The sequence below is a fragment of the Lactuca virosa genome, chromosome 7, assembly GCF_052849685.1.
Source record: "Lactuca virosa cultivar CGN04683 chromosome 7, Lactuca_virosa_CGN04683_v6, whole genome shotgun sequence".
NCBI classification, from domain to species: Eukaryota; Viridiplantae; Streptophyta; class Magnoliopsida; order Asterales; family Asteraceae; genus Lactuca; species Lactuca virosa.
Window position 1 is genome coordinate 87,415,289 of NC_136432.1, and position 17,947 is coordinate 87,433,235.

The following is a 17,947-nucleotide window of genomic DNA, read 5'->3' on the forward strand; positions in this document are numbered from 1 at the left end:
GTAATGACAAGCCAAATGACCAAAATGCCCAAAACTGGGCAGTTGCGCGGGTACCCGCGCGATGGAGATTTCACCCGCGCAAGTGCTGCTGGAATGCTATTGGCTCATTTTTCCTCCACTAACCATCCCACTACCAAAGATTCCCTTGGTCCCCTCCATATCCCACATGATTCAAATTAGCTAATAATCTTTTAGCTTCAAATGTGGATGCTCCAAGCCCAAAATAAAAGTCCAAGATCCATCTTCACAAGCCCACTTCATCCAAGCCTTTAGCTTTTTAAGCCCAAATTTTCTTTGGTGGATCCGCCAAGCCCAATAATGCATCGGAAAGCCCACTAAGCCCAACTCCAGTCAAACCGCAACCGCAATGAGCTCCAAAATCCTGCAAAATTCCTCATGCAAAATAAAAAGTCCCCGATACGATCCATGATAAAGAAAATAAAGAATATACAATGCAATACTAATAAAAAGAGCTAAAAATCTAAAATAAACTAATAAAAAATAAGGAAATAAAATAAGCTATCAATTTGTAAAATCATTCTCATGTTCAAATGATGAAAAGCGAATAATGTTCAAGTCGGACCAAGAATCAGTTAGGAAGGATATCGAACGAGCCTTTGGTGCTCTAAAGAGACGTTAGCAGATACTCTCAGTACCGACACGATCATTCGAGCGAAAAAGAAAAAAAAAATAGTCTCATGTACGCATGCATCATATTGCATGATATGATAATAGAAGACGACAGAAATATGATACGCCAATACAGTACAAATGAGAATTTACCAACAGCCGAAGGAGTGTGTATTTGATGTCAGAATACATGGCGAACAGAAGGAAAGTATACGACCGAGTTGGACACTGCAACCTTCGTGTTGATTTGGTGGAACATGTCTTCAATTCTCAAGTAAATCCCGTTGTCAGTGATTTTTATAACAAACATATATATGATTACATAAAATACAATCACCTAGTCCAACAAACTCAAGACCCATAAAGAAAGACTTTGAGGTTGTGGAGAATGAGATGGCATATCTTCTTTATTTCTCAGACATGTTAAGTGACCATCTATGGGTGTTTTTCATAATGCTCTTTTATCTTACCAATAGTAGCCATTTTGGTTTCAAAAAGTTCGATATATGGGTTTTAGAAGCAAATTTGAACACCAAAAGTGGTGGGGGTTCAAATCTTATGTGAGCTGTTATTTTCTTGAAAATTGAGAAAGGTCTAGATGTTTTTTCGTGATAGAATCAAGGAGCCTCATTGATGTGTAAAGTAATGGAACTTGGTGATTGTAAGAAGGAGAAGCATGTGGTTTCCTATCATAATACAGTTTCTTTATCATATTTAGCACCCTTTTGTTCATTTATGTCAAAATTTTAAAAAGTGAAAATCATGTTAGATGATTTTTCTGGTTTGTCACCAAACAACATTCTATAGATTTTTACTTACACGTTCTAATCGTATTCCCAGAAACTTATCAAATAAAAAAGTTTTTGCACTCATGCATTCTTCATATGTATCATTTACACCCGAAAATATCATTGTTGTCGACTTTAGTTTATACAAAAGAAGCCAAAGTTTTTATTGACTTATTCATAACCTAAGGCTAACCAAGATAAAAGTTCCAACCTTATAATTGGTTGGTGGATAGGGGACCATACATCATCATGCATGTATTAACTCTTTTCGTCCTGTAAATTGAAGTTGGATTCTGATTTGGGCCCATATTTATCATTGTACAATATATCATAAATGTTTTGTTATCTAACGAAACCATAGCTGTCTATGTTGTTGGATCCTCTATGCATAAAGACACCACCTGGGCCCACTAATGTATCATATCATCATCATGTGAACACATCATTGTTATGTTCTTTTTAGTTATTTAATATAGCATCATACTTTCATTTTTACTATTACAATAGAATAGAATGAAACTAAAGTAGGATGCTATAATACACAAATAAGTAAAAGTACATTATTATTTCTTGCATTTATTCCTTGTTTTCTAGCAACTTTTAAACAACAGGTGACCCAACACGTGTATAAACACAAAGCATTTTTGTCTCCAAGATACGAATATACTTCGGTTAAGTTTACACTAAACCAAAAGGCTCCATTTGTTTTCTTTGAAAAAAACATAATAAAAAATAAACTATCATGTAGAAACAAACAAAGAATCAGATGCCAAACCCTGAAAAATACAAAAACTAAAAACCACCATATTGTTTAAAAGCTGTATAATACGCATTGTTAACCAAAAGTTCAACTGTTAATGACTAATGAATTATCAAATAATAGGATAATAATCGAGCTTAATACAGAAAATAACCATGATTCATAAATATGTATCACTCACATATCAAAAGATTCAAGTCTTTTCTTAGTTTCTTGAACTCAAAAGCCCAAGAATATGAAGGGACAAAACAAAACACAAACATAAAAACGAGATAAATTATAAATAAGTACCTAAATAACTCTCTCTACTCCTTTGATATCAATTATCAGACTCATTTTTCCTGGTTGATTTTTCGGTTTCTCTGTCCTCCAATAACTTCCCAGATTCATCATCAGGCTGTGATGCCTTCTTCTCTGATTCCTTAGCTTTAAGAGCCTGCAACTTTGCGTGATTGTAATAAGCAACACCCATGAAAGCAATCACGTAACCAAAAAGATTGATGGGTGTCACAGTATCCTTAATCACAGACCATGAAAATGCAATCAACAACCAATCTTTAACAACCCCAGCAACATTCATGGTTAAAGCTGAAGTCTTGCCGACAAGTAAGAACACAGCAAGATTCAATGCAAAAGCACAGACGGAGTTTGTCCCGAAGATTAAGTAATCAAAATGGAAACTTGATGTGTCTCTTAGTTTAGGGAACTCGACAATCATCCATGGAATTGATAAGAAAGCTAAACAACAAGGGGCGACGTAGTAGAGGGAAGTGATTGGATTGAATGTGATTCCTTTTGAGGTTAATAGGATTTGGATCAGAACTAATCGAGTAGCTTCGAAACAAACAGCGCCTAGTTGTAACGTAACACCCCATGTATTGAATTGCGCTTCACCATAAGCAGCAATCGCAACACCGAATGAGATCGAAAGCATGTTGCTCATGGTTTGGCCTTTGAAACTTTCTTTTTTGAGTAAAACGCCGATTGAATAAACGGCGACAGGCATTAGGGCTTTAAGCATTTGAATAAAGGACACAGAGAGATAAATGTAAGCGGAATTGGAGAGCCATAAGCTAAGAGAGTAAAGCAAACCGATTGGGACGACGGATTTCAGATAAACATCGCGACTCATTTGAACTGGTTCGACGACTTTGAGGACATTGACGAGAACGTAAGCTAATGAAGAACAAAACCCCATGTGAATCATGGTTAGTGAGATCGGGTAAGGCCAATTGTACATCTTTCGATCCAAGATGTATTTGTTGTAGACGATTACAGTGAAGCTTAAGAAGATCCAAATCGCGACGTATGTGTAGGAGAGTATGATTTTCCTCAATACACCTTCGCTCAAGGCTCCTCCTTTCCCCATTCTTCGATTAGATCTGGGTATGAAATCGGTTGGATTTGATGGATTTAAGGGCGAAACGAGAAATCCCCTGTTGGAATTGGGGAATTAGTGGGAATTATATATGGAGTTTGAAGAAACTTGACTGAATGATTGGGGATTTTGAATTTGGGTAGTGTGTGTTTGAGTGTGAAAGTGTGTGAAGACGGAGGACTGAGGAGGAATGAGACTTCAATACGGGTTGTTATATATGAAAGGAAGTTATTTTCATGCCTATCGATGGAAAAATAAATTAAAATCAATTTCTAAAACAAGTTTTATAAGGATATTGATTAAACCAATAATCTTTTTAATTAAAATTAAAGAATTTAAAAAAAAATGGTAGGCTATTAGTTAGAAATTAATATCACTAAATTAGAAAAATCGTCCGGATTACTATCTGAGATTTTCAATCTAAGAAGCAAAAATACAAAACTTCTACCAAATTGGCTAGTCCTATATTGGTCCGATTTTGATCGCATACCTGATCTGCAATCGTGGTCCTCATATATCTAACGTATTTTCGGAATGAAACAATAAGTATTCGGAGTAGCATTTCAAACTCTTGATTTATTTTAAGAATATGGATTCTGATAATAAATGAAAGACAATATTATTGATAAGTTCTTTTTAATAAGTTTTGTTGCAACATATCATCGATTTAAACAAGTTCAGAATATGAAGATCTTTATCGGAACGTGTACAACAAGTCCATAATGTAGTAAACTTTTTGATGAAAATACTTTCTTGAAGTGTTTTTTATTAATATTTGGGTATTTTCTAGTTATATTCATAATATGAACATTTAGAACTAGTATAGAACGCGAATAAAATGTATGAAACACGTATAAATGTCTGCACACGCCAATCACGTCCTAAACATGAAATTCGTGTCCGAAACAGGATGCTAATTTTTTTAGCATGATCGTGTATACGACACAGTACTCAATACAACTTACAAGCCATACTTGGGTTAGGACATTATCATTGAGCTACATCTTATCTTGGCACCGAGAAGTATTTTTCACTTTTCATGATGTTTTATTTTGATAGATGAACTGATACACCAGCAATCGTGGAACATTCTCTAAAAATCTTATTACATATACTCATTTTCAATAAAAATTGCTTGAAAATATATTTCTTCTAGTACAATTTGCTTTTAAAGTTTTATTATTTAGAACAATGATAAAGTATTGTTAAATTTTCATAAGAAAAAAAAAATAGGTTCTCTTAATAAACTTTAAATCCTAAATACATAATAATTTTAGTTTTGGTCATCACGTTTAATTTTATATTTGTTATTTTTATAAGAAAAAAATCATATTGAAAAAACTAAAAACATATTAATACAAAAGGTATATTGAGTTATAATCACATAAATCTATTCTTAAAAGAATGTTCAATTATAATCATGTAAAGGTAACAAAACAAAAATCAAATAAACGTAAAGGTAACAAAACAAAAATCAAATAAACGTGATCGGTAGACTCCTTGTACACGAGCAGTACCTAGAAAACTAAAAGGCTGTGTTGTGCTCAATACACAATGAAAAAATAGATGATTATAAACTTAAATTAAATATAAAACGTGTGTGGTAAAATTAAGAAGTAATTGAAAACTAATATATATATATATATATATATATATATATATATATATATATATATATATATATATATATATATATATAGTTCAAATGAAAACAAAAAATAGTGTGACAACGTAAAAACATTATTTTTATGTTATTATTATTCTGCAATGAATTTTGTATCTACAGTTTTATGTCATTATTCAACATTGAATAAATGAATAGTTACAGGTTAAATCTAAAATTAGAATTTACTACAAAAATGCACATATATAAATTTATAATAGAATAATAACATTCTAATTAATATATGAATAATCAAAAGTTAATAATGATATTAGAATTACTTCAACAATACACATATACAACATTTATTACAGAATAATAACATAAACATAGTGTTTTTACGTTCTCACACTATTTACTGTTTTTATTATATATATATATATATATATATATATATATATATATATATATATATATATATATATATATATATATATATATATATATATATATATATGTATAGTTTTTATTTGTTATATGAATGTTTAGCAAAAATAATTAGAAGCTTTTGAAATATATAAAAAGATAATTTTTTAAAGAAGATAAATATACAAATAAATTTTTAAGGGCATATCTAAAAAAAATAAAAATCTAATAGTTTTTTCTTAAATCTATATGAAATAGTTTTTAAATTTAGAGTTTTTTTATTTAAATAAAAGCAAAAAGTTCATACTCTCAAACAAGACTATTTGTTTAAATGAGTTTTTTTATTAAAAGCTAAAAAGTTAGAACTCTACCGTGAAAGTCACTCATATAATGAATATAAAAACACACCTTACAATAACATAACATCAATCATTTCAATAGGAAAGAAACACTTCTTGTTTTAAACGAAATGAAGAATGTGAAATCATAGTTTAGAGTAATCACTGCACACCCTTATTTTGTGATTACGATCATTCAATACATGCTTACGATGATGACATAATAGTCACAGTATACCAAAGGGCTTCTAGCCCAGCGGTATCAGGTGGTGCCCTCCCTCCTTTAGGTTGAGGATTCAAGTCTTGTTGGAGACATAGGTAGATTTAGGAGTAATATAGTAGGAGTAGATTATATTTGTCGTTCAAAAAAAAATCTAAAACTAAAGCAATTAGGTTACTTTCGTTAACGTGGGGATTTCCTATTGGGCAGGTCCATTAGAAAAAAAAAATCAAATCCAAATTTTATGTTTTACAAGTTTGTATTAAGAAATTGGTAAATTTTGACAAACTAAAGTGTATAATCAATAATGTATTAAAATTAATTGTAGATGTTTGTATTTTTTTAGTTGTTAGCTTTAAGTGATATTACTAAAGAACAATTTCAAATCCCTTGTTATTTTTGAATTTTAATTTTACTTTGGCCATAATTTTATGATCTAAATAAACTAATCAAACCAAATCAAATTAGAAAAATCCGACACATTTTTACATGCTTAAAATGAAATTACCTTGTTATGGAGACTCACCATAGGGGTATGGTGAGCATATTCTTGTAGTGTTGCCCATACCATATCTTAGATTACACCTTTGTCCTTTTACTTTAAGCACATGGAAGGTTTTCTTGAGTCTATTAATAGGCACATATTGATCCCGTGTCTCTAACGATTTGTTAGGCATAAGGTACACAAATGCTTCACCATTTACATAATGCACTAGTTTGATTCAAATAAAAATATACACAAAAATGGCATATTTTGGGAATTGTTGTGAAATTATAATTCTATTACACGTATGTAATGTTTGGAATTAATATCTTTACTTCATCACTCAAGCCCATTTACAAACTTGGATAATATGCAACAAAACTAGATACAAAAGTTTGATGCATATTGAGTTCTAGCAAACATATATTAATTATCTGATAAAACAATAAGTAAAAATGTTAACAAAGAATTGTATTTATTTATTTTTTTCTTAAAGAAGGAAGTACTCTTGTAGTGATGTCTAAAGTTCAATCTTTCATCGATTCAACTTTTCAATTAAATTATTATTGTTAATTTAACTGAATATTTTTATTTAAATTTTAATATTTGATATGTAAGTGTTGTACTATTATAAATAATTTCTTAAAGTATGTATATTATTGTAATCGTCAACTAGCTTTTGAGAATTGTTAGTTTTTAAATTTTCTAAAAAAATCAAGTTACAGAAAAGTGTTTAGTTAGGGAGTCCAATTTTAAGGGTTTTATTTTAAACAAAAATCGCATAATACAAAAGCTACTTCAATAAGTTTTTAAAAACTTTGTAGGAGTGTTTATCTTTTATCTTTTATTTTTATGTTTTATATTATTTTACATCTTTCAAAAACTTTCAAAAAATTATAGTTTCTTTTGACAAATACTTTTATACAAATAAAATTATAATATTTTATAACTTCGAGATATCAACTTTCAGTTACTAACTAGCTTGTCAAACATATCTTATATGTATAGCACATCTTGTATAAAGGGAAATTACCGGGTATAGACATTATTTGGGGTTGAATTCTAAAACATAGACACAAAAAATTGAATTTTCGGGTATAGACATGGATTCCCTGGAGGTAGCTCCGCGGAGCTCCGCGGAATCAACTGTAGCTCCACGGAATGGCAAAATTGTAAATAAATGAGGAAATTAAAAAAAATAATAATAATAATATTAAAAAAAAAACTCAAGATCCATTCCGTGGAGCTACAGTGGATTCCGCGGAGCTCCGCGGAGGTAGCTCTGAGAAATGGATATTCAGAAAGAAAAAAAAATTCACCTCCAATGATTCTTTTATGTAAAGATCTCCAATTAAAAGACCAATTTCTTTACACATCACATTCATTCCAAACATTGTCAAGAAAAATTCATACTATCATAATCTTTTCTTGAAAATAATTAGTTGGGGAATGAATATAAACCCCGAAGAATCGATTTGAAAAAAAAATCTGAAGATCCATTCCTCAGAGCTACCTCCGCGGAATGAGTTCATTCCTCGGAGGTAGCTCCGCGGAATGGATCTTGAGTTTTTTTTTAATTCCCCCATTTATTTACGATTTTGTCATTCCGCGGAGCTACAGTGGATTCCGCTGAGCTACCTACGCGGAGTCCATGTCTATACCCGGAAATTCAATTTTTTGTGTCCATATTTTGAAATTCAACCCCAAATAATGTCTATACCCGGTATTTTCCCTTGTATAAAACCTATGTCCAACTCTATGTATAACATGTTGTTACCACGTAATTGTCTATATATTCGTATTAACGAGATTAATTCATGAGAAACTATTTATTTTCACAAGATATCAAGACCAAAACATCCGAATTTCTCAATATCTTTCCTCTTCTTTCTCTCTTGGCTTCTGTAACAACTCGAAATTTCTATCTTGTACAATCATTCAATTCAATCACAGTCAGACTCGTTTCTGCTATCTTTTAGCATTGTTTAAGGTCTGTTTGAGTGTTCTAAGCCTAGTGCATTCAAGGTTTGGGTTTATGGATGAGTTATCTTATGTTCTTCGTATTTCATTCGGGCCAAACACTCCTTCAAGAGGAGTGTACGGCCGTACACATGGGTGTACGGCCGTACACTCAATATGGCCGTAAACCCAAACCCATATATAAGTTATTCCTTCATTTCTTCACACTTTCTCACACTTTCACCTCAAGAAATCCGATTCTCTCTCAACTATCATCAAGTTTTTCACCTTGATCTTTAAAGATATAAGTATTCCTTCCATTGATTAGTTGATACATGGCTTTATCTAGTGAAGATCCATGTTTTCATCCATGAAATCTTCTCTTTTGGATAGATCTTCAAGTCTTCTTCACTTTCACCAAGAACACCAATAACACCTACTTGTTATTGGGCCGTGAACTCCTTAGAAACCTTCAAAAGTGTGAGTATCTCTTCTATCTGCTAGTTAAGCTTGAGAAACACCTGATTCCTAGCCTTGATTCGTCATCTAATGCATGAACACCAAGGGTGTACGGCCGTACACTCCTCATATGGTCGTAAACCCTTGTTTAGTGCATGTATTGGCCTCAAACTCACCTCATGTCCCAACATAAGATCATGAACACTTAATGGATGCTGGATAGGGCCATAAACACCCGTTTTTGCATGCTTCTTCCATGAGTGTACGGTCGTACACTCCATGACCGTACACCCAATGGCCGTACACTCCATGACCGTACACTCCATGGCCGTACACATCTTGGCCGTACACACCCTTGTGTGGCCGTAAGCCCCTTTGATGCAATCACATGTGATTGTAACACTTCAATTCAAGTGTTTCCTTGCCCCTAAAGTGGTTTCCTATCATAATTAGTTGTTATATACACTAATTATATCCATATATGTGTCATTATATGCTTAATAGGATCCGTTTGTGCTCAAGACTTCACTTGACACTTAGCATCCTACATCGACCTTTCACTCAAATCACTCACTACAGGTGAGTTCATACCCCCGTATTTTCATAGTTTTTACCGTTTTAAGGGGGAATACAAGTCTAACACAAGGATTTTGTGTTATAAACAAATGGTTTCAAATATCTTATCAAAATGGATTTCAGTTATCATCAAATCAAATAGTTTTCAATGATTATATCAAAATGACATCAAGTCACCAAAATGTATTTCAATTTATCAAATTTCTTTTAAATGTTTTATAAACTTATATTTTCCTCCAGAAATCATACTTGTATATATATTTATATAAATAAGATTTAAAAGGCATAGGACTGATAACCCACTTTGGTTTCTTTTCCTTGTTTGGATGTGGGATTATAAGTATCAGTTATTTGTCCGAGTGTCATTTAAATTTTACTTATATATATTTGTATATGTATATAAGTATAAAAGTTAGTTCATTAAGTTCAATTACCCTTTGTAACATGTTGAGCAAGGGGTTGCATTCATGAATACTCAGTATCAATTCAGAAAGTACATATAAATTATAATAGGTATAATTTATGATTCACAGAACATTAATTCACGATTCAAGTATACTAAAGTACATTGTTTTACAAGAACAAAGGTTTGATTCAAAACTAATCAAGAGTATACATCTTTCATATACATGTTAAGAATACTAATTCAAGAACATACTATCAATCATTTATTTCAGAATGATTGGGTTTTCATAACTATTATACATGTAACGTTTATATGCTTTTTATGAGTCATTTGATACAGGTTGTTTAATTCATTTAAACAATATAGTTAAAGTCCTGACATTATAACCAGAATCTCCAGCCGGGGATCGAAACAATGTGTGTATAGATCTATATTGGGATTGACAACCCCGCACTCAGACTGCTAGCTACAGTCAGGCATACACGCCTACGAGTGACAGTTGTTATCAACAGCTTTCAACGCATTCATAGCGTTGGGTCAGGCCATCTAGTCAGTATGGTTATAATAACTCATATAAAAGATATTAACAATACGTTAGTGTATAATTAACTAAACATAAGTACATTTTCAAAAGTACTAGTTTACAATAACAGTTGATGAAACTAGGCACACTCTCAGATACAAGTTTACAAAAGGAATACAAATACAGAACATTGGTTTACAAATAGAACAGTTTTATGTAATTAAAACTACTTTTCATATACAATAGAAAATATATGATTTTCTGGAACAGTTTACTTATTCAATAAACAGATAACATTCATTCAAACATAAATACTTATGCACTCACTCAACTTTATGTTGATACTCTCTTTTCAAATTACTTGTATTCTCAGGGAACCAGTAGACAGGTACTCCCCGTGCTTTTGAGAAGATGGAGCTATTTATGTCTTGTCTTCTTCTTTTGTATAACTATTTGGTTTTGGTATACAATGATGAAACACATGTAAATACTTATACCTTTTTAAATACAGTAGTTGTTTGTACTCTGATTACTATAATGCATGTGTTGTGATACTATAAATGAAGTCCTCCACCCCCGGACGTTTCCGCCTTTTGGTTTGGGGGTGTGACAGCTTTGACATCTCCTAACCCTAAATCTTATTAGTGTAAGCAATCATGAACAATAGGGGTATGTGATGAAAGTTATGAAGGGACGGAGTTCACCGCATGCACTATAGTATCACATCATCACACTACTACGGTGAAGGAGCACCGCAAAGCCTTATGGAGGCTCACGTTAGAGGTATGGTGAACCTATTGTTGTAGTATACCCATACGATATCTTAGATTTCACCTTTGTCCCATCTTTTTTTACTTTAAGCACATGGAACGTTTTTTTAGCCTTTTAATAGGCATATATTAATCATGGGTGTCGAACAATTTGTTAGGCACACGGTACACAAATGTTGCATCATATATATAATGTAATTGTTTGATTCAAATAAAAATGTACACAAAAATGGCAAATTTTGGGAATTGTTGTGAAACTATAATTCTATATTTCTATAACACATAATATTTTGAAATTAATGTCTTTACTTCTGGACCAATCAAGCCGTTTACTAAATTCAAGCGATCTATAAAAATCTTTTTAATTCTTTCCCCTAATTGTATGTATGAATGGCGTCTATAGTCCAGCAGTCCAACCATAATTTTATTGAAATTAACATGAGTTAGATAAGTAGCAAACAATTACAAATTAATAGCCAAAATATGATTTTTTTTTTTTAATCAGAAAACTTAATTGGCTTTAATTCTTATTACTTAATCTTCTCAAAATACTATTAGAACCGATAGCCAATAAATTACGATAGGTCCAAATAACCTAAACGATCATCATACAAACTATATCGAAATCTGATTTTTTTTATAGCCGATAAAAATCTTGTATCAACCCACATAAAATCTTGTATCAAGCCCTATTACATTCTTGTATCAACCCACATAAAAATCTTACATTCTTGTATCAACCCACATAAAAATCTTGAATGAAAACCCTTGAAAATAAAATCTACCATCTATCAACCATTTCAAAGTTTTTTGCTCGCTACCTCATAGTCAATAAAAGGTCTCTCAAAACATATCTAAATGTATATAATCTACTAAATCATGTAAATTAGTAACATCATATAATTGGTTTAATAATTATTTTTGTAATCATATTTGTGATTTTATTTACTGATATTTTATAATTTTTTAAAGTAAATGGGAGCAAAGCAACCTTTATAAACTTTCCACATTCGAAGCTATGATTGGAGCCAGATTTGGAAGGGGCCTATCCCACAGGTCACGTGACCTTTACAATCTTCTGCGTTCTGATAACAAAGACTATCACGTGCTTTGTTTTTCCTTTCTCTAAATTTTAGTAATTAAAGTATTTATATAGGACTTTTTTTTAGAAGGACAAATCTTAGCTATACATTTTGTTTATTATAGGACTTGAACTCAACCACTTAGAGGAATCACTTAGAGGAATGACACATTTCCAATACATATGATACCATTAAGCTACAAACTTTTTGGTAGAATTTTTAGTGCTATCGTTAAAATAACAAGGAGCTCATATATAATCCAATAACTACTTTTTTAAAATTTTAGAAAAACTATTTATCTTGTTAAATTTACGAATAGACGTAACTATATTTCTTTTTTTTTTTTACTTTTCCTGATATAATAGATTGCAAATTTGTTGATATTTGTAAATATAAGTTGGATCAACTGATAATATGTTTTTTTTTATAGTGAAGGATGTGTGCTCGAATCTGCTATCCCCCAACATAAAAACCAAGGGGTTAACTCAATGGCGGCTTAGAGGGCCACGACTTTCCTGTTTTTTTGCTTCCAAAATATCAATATAATATGAATTTAATTCTTAAAAATATCAAAACATCAAAAAACTTGTTTGGGGTGAGAGAATACTAGAGGGAAAATGTCTTCTTTTTGCTTTTTCTTTGACTGCAGTGAGAAGAAGACGCTAATGATATATTATTTTTAGCGAAAATGTCATTGTAGCATAATAAACTTAGGTGTTTGGTCCAATTTGACCATTCATGTTATTTTTTTGTGCAATAGTTCATTTAACTTATAATGTACATGTCAATTAAGTCACTTTTGTTAGTTTTTAACAAATCATCCGTTAACCAATTATTCTGAATTACACAAATGGTCCTTATGATTTCAAGTTCTTTCGTGTTTGGTCCCTTCTTTTGAAACAAGTGAAGCACTTGATCTCCAACCACCACTTGTCTATGCCAACCATCACCTACAACCATCGGAAACCCGCAAGCCACCAAAAACCATCATCGGTGACCACCAGCCACCACCTGCCTCACCCCTCACTCAACTCTAAAGACAGGACCAGTGGAAAAAATGGGTCAGCTACACCCCACCATAGTCTTCTTCTCCGGTTAGGATGCCTCCCACCTCCACATCCACCTTCACCTCATATCTCCTTGTCAATGCAGGGATAACGTCGCGACGAAGTGAAATTCCACCTCTATCAATTCATCAAATTTCCCTCCCAAGTCTCTTATTTTTGTCGGGTACTCTGTTGTTTCAATTAATTATTCGAACATCCATTTGGATATTTCTTTCAAGGAAGTGTTTGTTTTCTTCAATTAGACGATTAGGTTTTGTGAATTGATGTTCTAGGTGGATAAGGTTTCGAAAAGAGTGGATTTTTGGGTGTTGGGAGTATTAGAGAAATGATAATCAAGCGGAAGTTGAAATCGGCAATCCTTAGCTTCTGCAGCAACACCGGCGCAGTGGTGATCAATGACTCGAAACCAAATGCACCAAAAACGATCAGCGAAACCACATTCGTCGTTGGTAAGAACTTCTCGATGTCGTGTTTAGGTACTCTCATCTCATTTCAACGATTCAATTCTCGATAACTTGAAGAAAGAAAAAACTAAACTCAATGCCAATCAGGATTCACACTTCGACCATGAATTCGCTCCTGTTAAAGACAAACCCACCCTCAAAATCCCAAAACCCCAACATTAAATTCAAATCAAGAAACATGTTAGAGATAAAGTTAGCAACAAATTTTGTAAATCTTTACCAAAGTTTGAAGAATTCAAAGATGAGGAATACAAGAGCTTCGAGATGATAAAGTATTCCATATTAAATTCACAACATTATGACGATGATGATGATGACACAGACATCAAAGCACCCGATGAATTTTCTCATGGTGACATCGTGTGAGCAAAATCAGGAAAACATTATCCAGTTTGCCCATGGAGGAACCTTGGGTTTCGGTGGGGGGAGGTATGTTGGCGTCAAGGAGAGAGACGGTGTTGTGAGAAGCCAAAGAAGTAAAGCGGCGATGGAGGAGAAAACAATGGAAGGCACAGTGAGGGAGATTCATGTATGTGTAGATGTTGAAAGGGGGAAACGAGAAAGTGTGGTGGTGCTAGTGAGAGACCAAGCACAAAAGAAACTGAAATCGTATGAACCATTCGTGTAATTTAGAATAATTGGCTAACATAGGATCTGTTAAAAACTAACAAAAGTGACTTAATTGACATGTACAGTAGAAATTAGATGGTCTATTACCAAAAAAAACATAAATTGTCAAATCGGATCAAACATCTAAGTTCATTGTACTGAGACATTTTCCTTTATTTTTAAATTGTTTTCAACTATGTTACCGTTTAAAATGTCTATAACAATAAGGATCTTTTTATTTTATTTTTTTATGAAAAAACTCAAAATACAAAAGTTAATTGTATCTCTCATAATAGATAAACTTTTTCATTTTGTTTTTTGTTTGTATTTTTAAAATGTTGTATACTTTTAATTGGTTAGAAATCTATTGGTCTCACGTAAGAAATGAAAAACTTATGGTTAGAGTTTGTTAATAAACAAGCCTAGTTAAAAAGTTTTGGATTAAAAATGCTCTCATAATAGGTATTTTATTTTATTTTTTTAAAATTATTTGAAAAAAATTTAAAGATGTTTTTCACTTCTTTTTGGATACCCGATGCTAATTATATATCTTCTAAAAACCAATGTCAGGTTAGCCATTCTTTTGATTTTTCTCCCTTACATTCTTTTTATATGTCATTTCACCCCTTTCATTTTCACTTTATTTATGATTTCCACTTCTATTTTCTTTAATCACCAACGCCTACAACTTTTAACTTTTTGCAATTTAAGCCTACTAAGTTTGCTATCAACCTTATACTTTATAAAATGACATTTTCAACCCTTTACTTTTTAAAATGTTATATTTACTTCTATACTTAAACTTTAAAAAATATTAATTTCACCAATTCTATTTTCTTAAATTTTGTTTTATCCATGGTAATATATATAATTTGATTTACCTACGGTTACCACTCCTCTAACTTTCTAACCTTTCGTATACGTCGGTTTAGATTAAAGGTGGTCAATGTTTCGACGTAAATTTAGAACTTTAGTTCGTTAATTTAAAAGTTTTATTTGTTTTTTAGGTATGTTTCGGTATAAATTCGAGTTCATCTACGTTTCTTTGTATTTTTTTACGTTACAGTGCTTATTTTTATGTATGTTTCTTACGTATAAATCGGGTCACATGTAATACGTTTTTTAATTATTTGAATATTACTTACTTATATTCATATACGTTCTGCATATAATACACTTTTGGTTATCTCTGCTTGGCATGACTTTGACCATTCATTATTGTGGTTTGTCAACTTAAGTCTTCCTAAGTTTCTGTTCAAAATATAGAAACTTACTTTCTACTACTTCTCGAATACATTACTGTCGCTGCAACGCGCTGCGGGTAAAATCCTAGTCTCCAATTAAAATCATTCTCATTCTATTTGTTTTTCCTAATATTTGTTTTTATATATTTATTGTTTTCCAATAGTTATTTAGCAATCGTAAAATACAATCTAATTGTTAATTTCTAAAAGTGTAATCTTTAAACATTGTAATAATTAAGAAAAACAGAAAAATCAATATTATTATTGTTATTAAAATTTAAAAATATATTTATAAATTTAATATGTTAAATATTATTTTATTTTGTAATTGTTTTAATGTTAGTTAATCTTATTATGTAATGTATACTAACATTAAAAAAATCCACTACGGATGGATTTTATAATTGTTGGTTAGTTTTGTTTAGTTAGGTTATTTTACATAAAGTTATTCTTCTACATCCCGGAATTTAAGGCATAGACTACGAACGACGAAATTATCGTAAATTTGTTTGTAATTTAACTTATTCAGTTTTAGTGCATCTAAAGTAAAATTAATGAGTTTATTTCAAATAATATAAGATTTCAAAATGATATCATACTTCCAAATGTGTAAACTGTCAACCAAATCAAACTGTTCAAACTGCAACACTCATTAATGCGTCTGAAAAACTAAAATTTTGTATTAAGCAGTTTTGAGCAAAGCAAACATTAAAATATTATAGTACATGTTCCCATGTTTCCGAAAATATAAAGAACATCCAAAACGGAGTTCGTATGCAAAAGATACGACTGTTTTAAGAAACCAAACCGGTATAACACCGGTTTTACCTGTTCTGCATAAACTGTTTTAATCCGTTGAGGCACTTACACATTGCCAACATGATTTCCGAGAACGCTTTAGACCCAGACTAGGATCTATTATTTAATTCTATACTCGAAATATTTTTAGCAAAAATATTTATAAAAGTCGCGAAAACAAAAACCGCGAGCCGTTTAGACACAAAACTTTAAATGCGATTTCCCGGAGTTCCGTAACTCCAAAATTTAATCCGTTTAAGTTTTTGGAATCCTTGAATTAAACTTTATCTATCGACACATTTGAAAAAAATTCTCGACATACGGATCCCGGTGCACTCGATTTGGAGTGTTTTTAAGCACCTAATGGGGGTATAACCCAAAGGGTACAAGGTAAGCTATGGCACTCCATGGTTGTGTGTGTGTGTATGTGTGTATGTTTACTATAAAAAAGGCATAAGGAACCTCATAATCTCACTCAAACTTCCAACTCTCTTCATCTCTCACTATATCTCACTCTCCCTCTCGTTCACTGCCAACAGAAGAAGAAGACGGAGGCAGCAAAGCTGCCAAAAGCAGCTCCGCCACCTTGATCCCACAGCCAACCGCTGCCACTGCATTGGTGCTGCTGCCACCGTGAGTATCCACCTCCGGTTTTCTTCTTCCCTCTCATCGAACTCGTCCCAGTAGGAGGACAGAAGCAGCGAAACTGCAAGCATCATCACCGCCACCTCCTGTTTGCGTGCTGCCATCACAGCTCCACCCATTGCCGCCTTGCTGCTACCGATCACCATCATCTCTGACCTCCATCACCACCATAAGTGAGCCCCTCTACCCTCCTTTGTTATTTCCTTGAATATGGCTTACGATTCACCACCAACGATTGATATATATATTCGCATGTCGTTTATTTTTTATTTTTTTTGTTTTCTTCTTTGTCGCATGGTATCAACGAGCAGTAGCGGAGCTAAAAATTTTGATATGGGGGTGCAAACATTATCAATATATATTCTATGTAGTTATCTTATCCCAGACAATTAAAAACATGGTACAATCTCTTTAGATGGAGGTACAATAACATAGAGCATGTTCACAATGATTTTTTATATATATATTAAAACATTTTTTGGGGATGTTGTAGTACCCCCAACGCCCCATGTAGCTCCGCCACTGTCAACGAGACACAGGAAGAGGTGATTACCTCCTGTGTAATTCACCTCTTTACTGTAGCAACTCCATTTCAAAAAAAATCACAAAGCCCCCTCCTTGAGAAATGTTTTATAAATCAAGTCCTAAGTCCCTAAACTTCCATTAAAAATGTTCAAAACTTACCCCCACTCGAAAATGTCTTTCAAAACAGATCTAA

At 32.2% G+C, this 17,947-nt stretch overlaps 1 protein-coding gene across 1 annotated transcript; it reads right to left on the minus strand.

Moving 5' to 3' along the window:
- Positions 1-2,315: 2,315 nt before the first annotated feature.
- Positions 2,316-3,764, minus strand: LOC145125196 (putative sugar phosphate/phosphate translocator At2g25520). The gene has a single exon (XM_079060691.1). It carries the CDS (start codon positions 3,545-3,547, stop codon positions 2,498-2,500), a length of 1,050 nt encoding a protein of 349 aa, XP_078916817.1. The 5' UTR covers positions 3,548-3,764; the 3' UTR covers positions 2,316-2,497.
- Between the last annotated feature and the right edge of the window lie 14,183 nt (positions 3,765-17,947).

What these genes read in the sequence shown, in the direction of transcription:
- LOC145125196 (XM_079060691.1), bottom strand. Translation starts at nt 3,547, where the DNA reads ATGGGGAAAGGAGGAGCCTTGAGCGAAGGTGTATTGAGGAAAATCATA.